The 15,700-nt window shown below is 46.4% G+C and overlaps 1 protein-coding gene across 4 annotated transcripts in view; it reads left to right on the top strand.

Moving 5' to 3' along the window:
- ST7L (suppression of tumorigenicity 7 like) overlaps window positions 1-15,700 on the top strand; it is a 1,501,068-nt gene that overhangs the window by 256,451 nt on the left and 1,228,917 nt on the right. For all 4 annotated transcript variants that reach the window (XR_013594902.1, XM_078644468.1, XM_078644466.1 and 1 more), the window contains exon 6: window positions 13,382-13,460. Coding sequence is in view for 3 of the 4 variants with exons in the window: in XM_078644468.1 (XP_078500594.1) it covers window positions 13,382-13,460 (79 nt within the window). In the remaining variant the exon portion in view is untranslated. The remainder of the gene's footprint in view (window positions 1-13,381; window positions 13,461-15,700) is intronic.

The following is a 15,700-nucleotide window of genomic DNA, read 5'->3' as shown; positions in this document are numbered from 1 at the left end:
CGGGTAGTTGGTGTTGATATAAGGGCTAGCCTGGATGCCCCATTCATTCAATTGTTTTTTGTTCTTCATTAGCGTGGCCCCATGTTCTGGATTAAAGAAGGTTACCAGTGTGGACTCATTTCTTTGTCCTGAGACAGGGTCTATGAAGCACACTGCCTCAATATCCGTTGAGTTCACACTTTCTAGGCCCGGCAAGTGCTGGCAAAGTCTGAGGATGTTACCTCTGTTTAAGATATCCCATTGTCCCTGGGATTCATACTCCGGATAGAGCAGTATTTTTCTATGCTGTTGTTGAACAAGATAAGCGTCTTGATGCAGTGAAACCGGGTTGATGCTAAGGGCATCAGTAACAATGCCCAGGGGCTCTGTGTTGGCTTGTGCGCTTGGTTTCATCATTAAAGGGCAGGATATTCTTAGAGGCTCGCTGCACATTGGGGGTTCTTGGGGGCTAGGCATTTTACAGTCAGAGCTATCTGCGTTTGCGTTAACGTCGAGCTGTTTTTTTTCCACTCCCAGGCAAGGCGATGGGGAGACGCCCGCCACTATTCCTTCTTTTGGACTTTGGTCCTTGATAGCGGGTTTGTGTACTGCGGCAATTGTAAGCAAGGAACTATTGTCAAAGGGTTTTAATAGGCCATCATTTTGCTTTGGGCAATTACCGGGAGACTTGTGATCTACTGGTGGCTGTGCACAATTCGGTAGGGTTTCCCAGTTTTCATTTTTTTCATTTTGAGAGGCTGACATTTTTTCTGCCTTATTGATCAGCTCAATTGGGGACTTGCCCACTTTTGTCCCGACCCATTGTGTTAATGCGTTGCCCTTTTTTTTTGCTTTGTTTAGTTTCGTCAATTTCTTCTTATTTTTTCTGGATAGGTAGGTGCTTGCTTTTTGGTCGTTGACGGCCTTGGTAGTGGGCGTATGGTGATTTGATAGGGTAAGGGGGTGTGCTTCGGTATTGGAGTGCATGATTATTTTTGTGGCATTCGGTGTTTGTGGACATAGATTGCCAGCAGAGACCAGAGGCTCAGAGGAGAGCTGTTCAGAAAGAGTGTTTAGTGTCAATTTAGACGGTAAGTGGTCCAGTTTGAAACTGGTATAGTTGTTAATAAGACGGGATGAGCTGTTGGGGCATGGTTCTGATCGCCTTTGAGTTTCCAAGATTCGAGGGTGTGTGGGGGGGTGTTAAGACTCAGTGGTCTAGCTGGGGTCTTCACCCTCAGGTCTTCTATTAGCGTAGACATTATTTCTGGTAGAGTTTCAAGTTTATTCAATAGACCGCGGACCTTGCAGATAATTTACCCGTGTTTTAAAAATAAAATAAAAAAATGACAGTGTCTGCAAACACTGGGGGCCGAGACTCTGCTACTCGGTAGGGGCCCGGGCATTCCGTGATAGTCAGAGTGGAGCTGCAGGGGCAGGGGCGCTAAGAGGTGAAAGACAAAAGCCTCATTAACATACAAATGGTCTTTTAAAGACCTGTTAAGTGCTCGTGCTGCTGTGTGTGTATGTGCGCCCCTGATGCTGTCTCAGCCCGGGTACAGACAGGCAGGGAGAGATGAAGAGGTGACAGAGGGAGGTAGAGTGTGGCAGACAGAGGGAGTGAGAGAAAGGGAGGGAGACAGAGGGAGAGCAAGGGAGGGAGGGAAAAGGAGGGAGAGGGAGGGAGAGAGGGAAAGGGAGGCAGAGAGAGGGAGAGCGAGGGAGGGAGGGAAAGGGAGACAGAGGTAGGGAGGGAAAGGGAGGCAAAGAGAGGGAGGGAGGGAAAAGGAGGCAGTTAGAGGAAGAGCAAGGGAGGGAGGGAAAGGGAGGCAGAGAGAGGGAGAGGGAGGGAGGGAAAGGGACGCAGACAGAGGGAGAGCGAGGGAAGGAAAGGAGGGAGGAAAAGGAAGGCAGACAGAGGGAGAGCAAGGGAGAGAGGGAAAAGGAGGGGAGGGAGAGAGAGGGAGGGAGGGAAAGGGAGGGAGAGGGAGGGAGAGGGAGGGAGGGAAAGGGACGCAGACAGAGGGAGAGCGAGGGAGGGCAAGGGAGGCAGAGAGAGGGAGGGCGAGGGAGGGAGGGAGGGAAAGGGAGACAGAGGTAGGGAGGGAAAGGGAGGCAAAGAGAGGGAGGGAAAAGGAGGCAGTTAGAGGAAGAGCAAGGGAGGGAGGGAAAGGGAGGCAGAGAGAGGGAGAGGGAGGGAGGGAAAGGGACGCAGACAGAGGGAGAGCGAGGGAAGGAAAGGAGGGAGGAAAAGGAAGGCAGACAGAGGGAGAGCAAGGGAGAGAGGGAAAAGGAGGGGAGGGAGAGAGAGGGAGGGAGGGAAAGGGAGGGAGAGGGAGGGAGGGAGAGGGAGGGAGGGAAAGGGACGCAGACAGAGGGAGAGCGAGGGAGGGCAAGGGAGGCAGAGAGAGGGAGGGCGAGGGAGGGAGAGAAATGAAGGCAGACAGAGGGGGAGGGAGGGAAAGGGAGGCAGACAGAGGGAGAGCGAGGGAAGGAAGAAAAGGAGGGAGGAAAAGGGAGGCAGACAGGGAGAGCAAGGGAGGGAGGGAAAAGGAGGATAGGGAGAGGGAGGGAAAGGGAGGGAGGGAGGGAAAGGGAGACAAAGAGAGGGAGAGCGAGGGAGGGAGGGAAAGGGAGGCAGAGAGAGGGAAAGCGAGGGAGGGAGGGAAAGGGAGGCAGAGAGAGGGAGAGCGAGGGAGGGAGGGAAAAGGAGGGAGAGGGAGGGAGGGGGAGGGGGAGGGAGGGAGGGAAAGGGAGGCAGAGAGAGGGAGAGCACGGGAGGGAGAGAAAGGGAGACAGGCAGACGGAGAGCGAGGGAGGGAGGGAAAGGGACTCAGACAGAGGGAGAGCGAGGGAGGGAGTGAAAGGGAGACAGGCAGAGGGAGAGCGAGGGAGGGAGGGAAAGGGATGCAGACAGAGGGAGAGCAAGGGAGGGAGTGAAAGGGAGACAGAGAGAGGGACAGCAAGAGAGGGAGAGAAAGGGAGGCAGACAGAGGGAGAGCGAGGGAGGGAGGGAAAGGGGAGGCAGACAGAGGGAGAGCGAGGGAAGGAAGGAAAGGAGGGAGGAAAAGGGAGGCAGACAGGGAGAGCGAGGGAGGGCGGGAAAGGGAGACAGAGAGAGGGAGACAGAGAGAGAGAGAGACAGAGAAAGGGAGAGGGAGGGAGACAGAGGGAGGGAGACAGAGGGAGGGAGACAGACAGAGGGAGACGGACAGAGGGAGGAGGGAGGCAGAGGGAGACAGAGAGAGGGTGACAGCCAGAGGGAGGAGGGAGGCAGAGGAGGGATACGGAGGAAGGGAGACAAAGAGAGGGAGACAGACAGAGGGAGACAAGAGAGGGAGAGGGAGAGAGACAGAGAAAGGGAGAGGGAGGGAGACAAGGAGAGGAAGGGAGACAGAGAAAGGGAGAGGGAGGGAGACAGAGGGTGACAGATAGAGGGAAGGAGGAGGGTGACAGCCAGAGGGAGGAGGGAGGAGGGAGGAGGGTGACAGAGGGAAGGAGGAGGGTGACAGACAGAGGGAGGGAGGAGGGAGTGAGGAGGGTGACATACAGAGGGAGGGAGGAGGGTGACAGAGGGAGGAGGGAAGGGGGTGACAGAGGGAGGGAGGAGGGCGACTGTGAGGAGGGCGACAGAGTGAGGAGGGCGACAGAGTGGGAGAGGGAAGGAGAGAGAGTAAGACAGAGGGAGAGGGAAGGAGAGAGAGGGAGAGGGAAGGAGAGAGAGGGAGACGGAGAGGGAAGGAGAGAGAGGGAGACAGGGAGGGAGAGAGGGAGTGAGACAGTCAGAGTGAGTGAGACAGAGGGAGTCATGGAGAGAAAGAAGGGAGAGAGAGGGTGTGAGAGGGAATGAGACAGTCTGAATGAGACAGAGGGAGAAATAGGGAGAGAGGGAGAGAGAGGTTGAGAGAGGGAGGTAGAGGGAGAGAGAGATGTGTGTATGGTGGCTCAGTGGACGAAGGCGTCCGCTGCAGGGACCTGTGTTCAACCTCATGGTCACAGTTTTTTTTGTTGCTCTAGCCCTGCCCCCTCCTCCACTGAACCCGCCCCCACCGGTTAGGCCCTCAGACACAAACCACACTGTAAATTTGGCCCCCGAGAGAAAGTTTGTGAGTACCCATGCTCTAAACAAAGCTTCTATACCCTGTACCTGCCAATCCTTTGTGCCCCAGACTGTTTTTGTCTCAATGTTATCTTTCTAAAAGTCGAAACCTAGTTTAGATATTTGGGCAAATGAGCGTGTCTGCGGGGACAATTACTGCAGCCTCTCCTACTCGCTGTCACTGAACTCTCTCATTAAACGGATTTACCCGCGGCTGATAACTCTCTCATTCAACGTCATTACACGCGCCTGCTAACATCAACCAGGGCTGTAGCCTCTGCCTTCTGTTCTTCGTGACCTGGTCCTCGCTGGATTGGACCGTTCCCACTTTGGACAAACAGGGACAGGGCTGATGTGCACTGACATCGGCATGCGGTAGTATTGCACTGGTTTGGATGGTCAACGTGTCCTGGTATGATTATGTGTGACTGTTTGGTGCTCCTGTACTGTAACCTGATAATCTTTGACTTCCCGGGTTCTTGGACCTTCGATTCAGGCGGGTGGCCGGGTGCGTTTCCTCCTGTCTCCCGGCCCTCCCCCGTGTATGTGTATGTATGTGTCTCCCGTCCCGTGTTCCCTTCCCTTGCCCTTCCTGTTTTTGTCTTCTGTTTCCGACTCAACTTTGCTCTGCTATATTTCGGGTTCTAATTAGGGCGACAGGCACGCTGCGGGGGGGTAGGCCGTAGCCTTCTGCAGGGGTGCAGGGTGGGCTTTAGGGGTGGGTGGGGGGGGTCTGTCTCTATTGGGGGGTCCTTTTCCCCCCTTATTTCTTCTTTTTTGTTCTATGGCTCTTGTGTGTTCACCTTTTCGGGACTCTGTCTCCTCATGTGTCCCCCTGGGGAGTTTCTGTGGCGTTCGTATTCCGGTGTGTGTCTGATTGTGGCCCGCTGGTTATTTTGGCATTGACTTTTTGGTATATCACTAGCCGGATCATGTTGTCCTGCCTTGTCTCCTGGGGGGGCGTGATTTGGTGGGAGTCCCTTCTTTCGTCCCCTTTTTCCCTCTTTCCCTTCCTCCTTTATGGGGGTCTCTTTATTTTCGTTGGGGTGCGTATCGTATTGTCTTTTGCAATGGGGGCCTTTTAGGTTCTGTCTCCTCAATTTGGGTGGGGGCGGTGAAGGGTGAGCGCGGTTTGACTGATGCCATTGTAGCTTCTTTGTAATCCGATTATGTGTATATTCTTTGGTAGCTATGTTTGTATGGCTTTTTGTCTCTTCTGTGTTCATAAAATGGCGGCTTGCCGCGGCCCCTCCCCTGTTTGTTTCTTTCACGGCCCGTTATTCTTCTGTTCCCCCGCCCCGTATTAGAAAATTAACCTTTTGTTATCCTGTTTTTGCTGATTGCTCGATGGCCTTTGTGGTTTCTCCTGTGCTCCTGGTGTCATATCCTGTGAAGAACTTATTCTCCTTTGCTACGTTTTTTTACCGTGTGGTGGCCAGCCCGTGGGGTTGTAGGCCCGTATTTGTGAGCTTTCTTTGTACAATAAAGGTTTTAAAAAAAAAAATAAAACAAAAAAAAAAAAACCAGGGCTGTAGCCGGGCTCAGGCGGCGGATCACTACACCAATTACACGCGCCTGCTAACATCAACCAGGGCTGCAGCTGGCCCTTCTCCGTCCCTATTCTAATGAAACAAAAAATGTTGTCTACCACGAGATTTTAAAATAAATTGCCCTTGCCAAAAACACACATTACACACATTCTATTTCATACCCGGACAACGTCGGGACGGGCTGCTAGTCAGCTATACAGCACTATAACATTAGTTTGGTCAGGTCTGTACATAGTAAGAACACTGGTAATTATGTTCTGATCTTTTATCTCAAACTCCAAAGTGGTTCCAATTAACACCACACTGTTTGAAAGCATGGCTGTACACTGCGGGGCAGCTCCACTCCGCTGTCATCACCCTCACTGCCAATATTTGGGGTGGGTTGGGTAGGGGGAAGGGATTGGGAAGGGTGGAGGGGTATTGGGCTTGGGTTTATATTTGTGTTCCTTTCTATTAGTATTGATATTTTTATTTAATTTGCTCTTCTTTCAGCTACCTTTCCTTCTCGGCCCCTTGTGCTCTCATTTGATTCACTCTCAACCTATCAGCCAAACAGTGCCATAGCTTTACAGACTTCCGAGGTTGACCTGCTGTCCTGTTTTGTCATGCGATACTGTCCTGCGCTGCGATCAGAGTCTTGAACTTACCCCGCCTGCTACCAGATGTGTGCTCTTGGACCTTACATGAATCTTTTTATGCTGAGCTTAGCATCTCACGTCCAGTTTTCGCCCACACGCTCAACAACCAACTCAAGCATCACTGAGTAAACATCCCGTTGATATGAATCTGAAAATTGTGTCATTAAATGTCAGGAGTCTCAACCATCCGGTTAAATGGAAAAGAATTGAGAACTACCTCTGCAAACTCAAAGCAGACGTGATTCTTCTCCAAGAAACAAAGGTATCCCGCCGAGAGGTCATCTCCCTTGAGAGTAACTGGGTCTCTGACATCCGCCAACAAAAATAAAGATGGAGTACTCCCGTTAATCTCTAAATGCTCCTGCCTCACTGTTGTTTCTCATACCACAGATGACAACAATAGAAGGATCCTTACAAAACTGTTAAGAAATAACAATTGTCTCCACGTCCTCAATGTGTATGGCCCAAATGGTGACAATTCAGACTTTTGGGACTCCTTAGCCACTCAGTTGAATCAGATCCCCACTGACAATCTTATCATCTTTGGTGGGTACCTTAGTCTCCCCTTGGACCTAACCATAGACCGTCAATCCAAAGCAGCACTCCACTCCACCAGATCACATTAATCTCTTCTCAAACTCTGCACCAGATTCAGCCTTCTTGATCCTTTGAGACTGCAGCACCCAGATACTAGGGACTATACTTTCTACGCCAATCCCCATAACTCTTACTCTAGGACTGATTATCTTCTGATTTCCAAGTCCCATACACACTTAATAGACTAGTCAGACATCTCACCCAGGCTGATCTCAGATCCCTCGGCGATTACCCTGTCGCTCACGGACACCAACTCGAGACCCATTAAACAGTCCTAGAGATTCAAAGAGAAGTCAGTCAAAGATGCCACATCCAGGGCCACAATTGAATCTACGATTAAGAACTACCTGAAAGGAAATATGGTTTCTGATACTTTCCTGTCTACCCATTGGGATGCCCTCAAAGCCACTGTTAGGAGTGCCTTAATTTAAATTCAATCTAAATTAAACAAAGCCCAGAGCAGGGATCTTGATTTCTTAGAGAGATTAAAGAACTGAAATAAACTTACACCTCCCATTGAGGCACCCAAACCCTCTCCAGTATACAATACGAATACAACAGAATTCTGAGTGACCGGGCAGGGATCTGGATTAATAAATACAAGTCCCTAAAACTTTATGAAGCCAATAAGGCAGGGAAAATTCTGGCCTCATACTTAAAACATAAATAAAACCGTAGGGGCTTTATCTCAATGTCCCCCATTTGAATCCAGATAAAATCATAGAGATCCTTAGGAACTTCTACTTTTCTCTATACAAGGAAGACTGCCCCGCCTAACGGAGGACTGCAGGAAGTATCTGGAGGAGACCATACTCCCGTCTATCTCGGACCAGGACAAAATACGACTGAGCAAACCAATAACACTTTTTTTTAATTATTATTTTTATTTGCATTTGTAACACAAAAGAAAAACGAAACAATGACATTCAGCAAGACAATCAATAATCACCATGTGGCCTGCTGGCCATATCACTACAACCTTCCATTACGGGCATAGTACATGTCATATATGGTCAACAGCAGTACATTACACTGTTATTGTGCTTTGGTCTGTGAACAACATCTCATATTTGGGTATGGATGGGATAATGTGTTGTGGGAACCCAGGCTCGTGCGTCAGGTGCGGGGTCTGTACAACAATTATGTCTGTTTAGAATTCGTCCAACTCCACAGTGTTCAGCCAGTCTACCAACGGTCCCCAAAAATTCCTGGGGTGAGATATTGCCGGCAGCTGTTCCCAGTATGCCTCCAATTGTGTTTTACAGTATGTGACATTAACTATCCAGTCTTTCGTAGTTGGCTGCAGGGTTGCCCTCCAATGAATGGCGACTTGGCGATTCGCCATGATTAGCAACATCGCCATCAGCCGCTTGCGTTTGGGCGGGACATCAGTGTTTTCTCCCAGCAACGCCGCCCGCGGTGTGCAAGGGAGCTTGTGCCCAGTAATGGCCTGTATACACTGCCATGCCATGTGAAGGAAATTAGTTTGTGTACTCCCACATCGCCAGCAGCAATCATCCGGTCTCAATCCCATTTGGTGCAGCTGTGTCGTTGTCCGATATAGGCGGTGGATATATTTAAACTGTGTTAGTCTTAGCCTATAGTTGGAGGATAGCAGCCTTAACAGTCCACAGATCGATTTCCATTGGTCGTCGGAAATACTGGTGTCGATCTCTGCCTCCCATCCTGCCTTGGCCTCAGGGATGATTAGTGGGGACTCATTCCGCATTATATTGTATATATACGGATGATCAGCTTGCGGTCATGATCGACCGTCAATACGTTTTCCAGTGCATCCAACGTTGGAAGGGGATGTGGGAACGTGTCAAACCTACGTCTTCAGGAGGAGCGCAGCTAGTAATAGAGGAGCATGTCTGCAGCAGTCGGTGGATTCTGACCGCACATCTGTTCTATTGTCAGGAAAGTGTTTGCGGGAAATAAGTCCATGCCTTTGCGTATTTTAAGCTGTGTCGCTCTCTCCCGTGCCCTGCGCTTTCCCAATGGCGGAATTTGTGGGTGATCTGCTACCTGCATCGAGGGAGCATATATTGTGTCTATCTTAGCTCGCTTGCACAGTCCTGGCCAGGCCCAGCGTAGAGCTTCCACGGTATTGACCTCCTCTTGATGCCTTTTAAATGCTTGAAATATGGCTGTGGCCAATGGCAGTGGTGCTACTCTATCATTTTCTATGGCTTCGTGTGGTTGAAAGGGTGTAGGGTGTACCAAATAGTGTAGGAAGTGTGCCTGCGCGCTGTAAGCATACAAAGCAAAATCCAGGGCACATGAGCATACCAATAACACTTGGAGGTGTCCAAAGCAGTTGACTCCCTCAAATCTAACAAGACTCCAGTCCCCGTCGGCCTTACACCCAAATTTAAAAAAACATTTGCCTCAGTACTTAATCCTACTCTATTGGACTTATTCTGGCACTTATCAGACTCCGGTTCCATCTCTGGTTCAACCAGCAAAGCAACCATAGTGGTTATTCCAAAAGAGGGTAAAGACCCCTTGCTGGTAAAACAACACTATAGGCCAATCTCTAATTAATTTAGATACAAAAATGTATGCCAAAATCATTTGTAAAAGACTAGAACTGTTGTTGCCGTCCTTAATTGACCAGTCCCAGGTAGGATACATGAAGAATAGACTGTCCAGCGAAAACACACGTCTCCTATGTCACATCATTGAGAAAGCTGAGCTTTCCAATTCCGATACTGTAGCTGTCACCCTCGATGCTGTGAAAGCATATGGCAGGGTCTCTTGGTCCTTCCTCTGAGAGACCGTGCTGAAGTACAACCTGGGGGAAACCTTCAGAAAGATCTTCATAGCCCTCTATAGCGCCCCCTTCGCTAGAACTACGTTTAGACGGCTTCTTATCGTCATCCTTCAATTTGGAGAGTGGCACCAGACAGGGCTGCCCCCTATCTCCATCCCTCTTCATCCTGACATTGGAGCGACTCCTACACAGGATCTGCTCAAATCCCTCCATCTCAGGAATTACTTTCAACCAAAAGACAATAAAGGTGGCCGCATACGCCTACGATATTTTCATTGTCGGAAGGCGTGGCACGCTCAATTCCCTCTCTACTAGAGACAATCAAAAATTACTCTAAAGTGTCTGGCTACAAACTCAATAAAGACAAATCTGAAATCATGGGATTGACCAATCTTTGTCCAGGGACTTTTTTTAATCTACAGGTTTATCCTGGCAACCTCTCTTCATTAAATATCTCGGCAAGAATTCAACTCAGATTTATTCGAATCGCTCAGACATAATGAAAAACAAAGTCTGAAAAAGGTCGATAAGCTGCTTGAGGGCTGGAACCCTACATTTCTCACGTGGTGGGGCCGCATTGAGATCATCAAAATGATGGTCACTCCCATGGTTAATTATCTTATCAGTATGCAACCCATTGCACTATATGAGGATTTTCACCAAAAATAAACTATTATCTAAATTCATTTGGCAAAAAGAGCATCTACTAGGATCGCTCTCAAAATACTACACTTATCGCTCACCTTGGTGGAGTGAACTTGCCTGGCCTAAAAAAAAAAATATCAATCCACCTTCCTGGCTAGACAAGGCTCCTTGTGGTTTTCCCATTCTCCCGACTACACTCCGTCCTGGCTAATAATTGAAAAAGAAATCTTCAATGTACATAAACCAATCGCATTTTACTCAGAAAACAGAATATATTTCCTCTGGTAAAATCATTTTGAACAATACTTAGAGTGCTGCGAAGAATCGATAAAATCTTAGGAACCCCTATTAATCACTTGAGCATGATATCAATCTGGCACAATTAAAAGATCAAAATCCAGGGGAAAACTATCTTCTGGGAATCATGGGCGTCAAAAGGCTTGCACTTCGTAAAACAACTGAGCACCCCAGATTCACCAATTCCCTTCAGAGTACTTCAGCACCAATCATTCTGCTAAACATTGATTTTTAAGCCTTTCGTAAGCTCAAAGTAAGTTTGTCTAAGTTCAGTTACACGGACAAAGACCCTACCATTATTACAACAATGTTTTGCCTCAATAAGTCAGGTCACCAGTCCTCCAAATGTTATCACATCTTAAAACCAAAAAACACATCTACCACAGGAGCACTTTTGAATATCTGGGATAGCCATGGTTCCATTCCTCCAGACAAATGACAGTTAATCTGGAAGTCCGTCCTATCCCATGAGATCTCTCCTTCCCTTGCCCAAGCAAAGTACTGGCTGCTCTATAGGACTTTTTGGACTCCAGCACAGCTTTCTAAAATGGCTCTTAGAGATGACGCAACATGTTGGAATTGTCACGGTGCCACCGGCGACCTTTGCCATTTACTCTTTCTCTGCAGGGCGGTCTCACCTTTGTGGGATAGAGTTTTGACTTTATTTACTCCCTGTGCGGGACACGTGTTAAAAAATAATTTCCCTAATTTATGGTTTCCTAGACCCCCAGATCCACTCACAAAACAATAGACTTCAGGTAGACATCTTACTGAACGCATCTTGCAAATTGATTTTGTTCAACTGTAAGAACACGGCTACTACCTCCTTTCGTGCTTGGCTGAATTGGATTACTTTTTTAAGCAGACAATATCTCTCTCCAGAACTCTCCTTGGAGAACACAGATTAACAACGTCTGGGAATCCCTGGAAAGCTACTTCGCCCTGACAAAACCCCCATGTGACAGGTCGTCACCCACTACAATAGGCATCCCCGTTTTTACATGTTAATATTAATTATACTATATGTAGGTTCTCCAAAGGTGTTACTACAATGTTCTGTGTTATACTTCTCGATGCACTCTCTCTGCTCGTTGACTGATATATTAGCACCCTGTTAGAGATCGACAAGAGTGTCCCTCTATCTTCTTGCACCTCTTTTGCTGTCTAAGTTCTTTATGTCTTTTCCCTCTCTTTTGTATTGTGTTATGACGCTGAGTCCAGGCTTGTGCTTATCTTGTGCTTCTATAGAACCCTTATATCATTACCAAAGTATGTTGCTTTCTTACTTACTCCCCATGTAACTGCCTACTCTAGCATCTTGATGTTGCCTTTGTTCGATCTTACTTTTGTTTATTTAAGATATCTCAATACAAATTCTTGGAATAAAAAAATGCAGTGGCTTCAAAAGGTGGTATTATGACACTATTCCCTTTTGTTATTGGCTTCTAATTTATAGCCACAGCCCTTCTGGACCCATTAGTCAGCGGGTCTTGGGAAGTCAATAGATGTCAAACAATGGATAGCCTAGTGGAAGGACATACCCAAAAATACTCATAGCATTTAAGGAAACAGGCCCACTATAGAATAGCATATGATTTTTATGTTACCTGACTAAATTAGCGAAGTACTAGCCCCAAATATCGGGTTTCTACTGGAAGGAATGCAGACTTAGGGGGAACGTCATACATATATGGTGGGACTGCCCCTTTATTCAGCCATGTTGGACAAACATTTTGGCAGCGTTGGAAAACAGTCCTAGGATGCTCACTTTCAATGCCTATAGATAATACACTACTTGCGTTGTGCATTTCAAATTTGAAATATCAGTCCATGGCGGATAGAATATAGATGTGGAACTTCCTGGATGTTGCTGAAACCACTGTAGCTTAAAATTGGAAAAGTAAGGAACCGCCCCCCCCATAGCTCATTGGTACTTGAGAATGTGGCGTATCATAGCAATAAAGCACCTCTATAACACACTCACGAACACACATGATGACTTTGATACTATTTGTAGGCCTGTCCATGATTTTCTATCACAAGGCTTACCATGTATAATGTGGCTAAGAGCCTTGAACTTGTTTCACTAGACAATTTTTTTTCTTCCTGAAAAAAAAATATTACTGTACTCCAACATACCTTTGAGCCCTAAACATATTGGACATCCTTCAATACTTCAACCATCTTTTCCAGACTCATCCCGGGAACACGAAAACATGATCATATCACACCAGATCTACTACAACTCAATTGGCTCTCTCTCGAAGCAAGGATTCAGTTCAAGATAGCCTGCTTGACACATAAAACACTTCATTATAACACTGCTGTTTACCTAGCAAAAAACTCGAATTATCAGGTATGAATTAATCCCTAAGAAGTTCTAACTCTCTACGGCTGAAACCACAACAAATTTAAAAAGAGAACTTCTAAACGCTCCTTTTCCAGCCTTGCCCTGAGAATATGGAATGCCTTTCATTTTGAAATCAGATCTAACACTTTGACCTCCTCATTCAAAACAAAAGTCTAATGGTTGATCCTATAAAATTACCTTCAACAATAGACCTGAAGCCATGCAAACTGACTATTGATTACAGTCCTAGTCTCCCATTCTACTGTGCAATTTTGTTACCTAATATCTACTATGTTGCTTGCTCTTTTTCACATTTTTGTATGTTTAACCTCGTAAATGTACATTATTCACAATTTACACCTTTACCTCTATTTTTCTTTGACAACTGTCTAATCGTTCTCTGTTTTCTATCATCCTCGACTGGCATTGTAACATCTTTTTCTCCAACAGTTATGCAGAAAGCATGGCGAGAGAGAAACCCTCAAGCCCGAATTAAAGCAGCACATCAAGCACTAGAGGTGTATATTGAGTAAGTTTTAAAACTTGAAATGGGAGAGGCAGTGTGCCTTTCCACCTGCACTCCTGTTCGTTGTATCAAAGGTTCTGTAGGCTGAACATTATGATGTGTACATAAATGGAGCCGTTCAGTCATGAAAATAAATCTAAATTATCTCATTGTCTGTGTGCTACATAAATATTGCTACACATCAGACCTTCTGCAATATTGTATAATAGGTCAAATGTGTATAAATGGAAAGAGATGTTTTGTTTTTTGTTCACATTATTCCACTTTACTAAATCTTTGCTCCTCCCTCGTAATTCTGTTTCACCCACTTCTTTCAGTGCCATCACAGCATCTCCCTTCTACTATTCTGCCTCTTCTTGTCTTAGTGGTTGTGGTTAGAAACAATTTAGTCCTAAAACTACAATTCTTTCGAGGTACCTTGCCCCACCACCTCTTTCATATGTGTCAATTATAAACAATTGTGTTTATTGTTATAGATAGCAAATCATTAACCTCTTCCGTGCGTTGGACGGCCACCAGCCGTCTGACATCATGGTGAGGGTGTGCGTTACACTCGCGTAGAATTTGCCCGCACAGCGGCAAAATGTGCGCCGTATTGAAGCAGATAAAGCAAACTGAAAACACGATAAACAAAACACTGCTATACCATGGTTCCAGCAAGGACAATAGGTCTTCATAGCATTCATTCCTGAGGACTCCATAGAGGGCCGCCCTGCCGACCTGGGTAGTCCATTATCAACTCTTATTCATTAATAATTCTATTGCTAAATGTTTGAGGACATTCAAGGGAAAAAACTGTATCATTTTTCACAAGGCCAATAGGTTTTCACTTCAGTTGTGCTTGTATAATAACTGCAAATAGCAGCCACCTGGGTCACCATGTACTGTCTAAGACCGTTTTATTTGAGATGTTTTAATTTAAAAATGGCTAACATCATATCTACACTGATCCAGACTCACACTTTGCAACATTAATAACCTTCCCAACCTCCCCCCCCCCCCACCATTTGCACCTAACCGTAGAGAAAGCAGTAAAAATAAAGACCTTCATTCTACCATTTGTGGTGCTGATTGATTGTTGGTGGCAAAGTTATCAGGAAGATCCTAAGCATGTGGGTTTTCAAATTTCAGCCAGAAATTCCTAGCTGCAGTTTTTAATTTCAAATTGTTTTTAATAAGTGGGAATACAGTAACAGTAGCATGCAAGTACACAGATTTACCATAAGCTGCAGCCAGAAAGGCTGAACTCAGTAATAGAGTGAAACAATTCAAATTATTTTTCTGTTAGAATTAATGCAACACGTTAATTTTTAGTACTTTCTGGGTTATCAGTCTTGATGAGAGAATTGGGCCTGGGAGAAGAAAAGAGGCGGGAGGCAGACTAATAAACCAAACACTGTACCAAACAAAGGGTACAAGAGGACACAACTTTCACATTGCAAAATACACATACTTCCTAGACAACTCTGCTTCCTCTAGCCTCCAAGGGGAAAGCACATAACAAATCCTAGCTCTGCAGTATATCTGACAACATGCACAACGTCCATCTAGGTGGAGCTGCTCCTTTATTTTAGGTTTATGAGCACAGTTATTTTCTTTTGAGGTTCACATGCGCAGCCTCTAAATTTGCAAACTTAGTATTCTCTCATCAGCTCAAACCAACAGCTCTTGCTATGAACCACCGAAAGACCTCTATCGCAGGTATAATCGTCTTTCTTTTGAGGTGTCTCATTATGAACAGTTTTAACTGTTTCTTGGCAAAGACCGAATGCCTACGATACAATATACAGAGGGAGCTTTGATTACCCATTCGTTTATGAAGTCTTCTCCTACATCCACTCATCTGATCTAGCGGGTGCTCCCCTGAGAAACCAACACACTTGGGACAACAGATGGTACATGACCGTACAAGTATGTGATGGGTATTACCTTGAAGGATGGTCAGGGGATAGTGAATACCTATCACTAGGTGGCTACCATGGTCTACACTACAATATTTCTGTGTTCCTCTATTACAGTAAAGGAGAAGTCTGTTTTGCCCCAGCGAGCCACCCTAAAGAATATGTCATATATGAAGGGGTCTATTTGATCTATACCACCCCTGTACTTTTTTGGGGAGGATTGTTCTGCCCGGGTGAAGCAACTTTACCGTGATTGATAGATACCACCCATTACTTTTTGAAAGGAATGAGTGGGATTTTGGAGATTTATAGAATAAAACTAAACGATACCACCCTTGAAAC

The sequence above is a fragment of the Lissotriton helveticus genome, chromosome 5_1 (genome assembly GCF_964261635.1).
Source record: "Lissotriton helveticus chromosome 5_1, aLisHel1.1, whole genome shotgun sequence".
In the NCBI taxonomy this organism is placed as follows: Eukaryota; Metazoa; Chordata; class Amphibia; order Caudata; family Salamandridae; genus Lissotriton; species Lissotriton helveticus.
The sequence above is the reverse complement of the archived record's forward strand: the minus strand, read 5'-3'. Positions and strand labels throughout refer to the sequence as shown.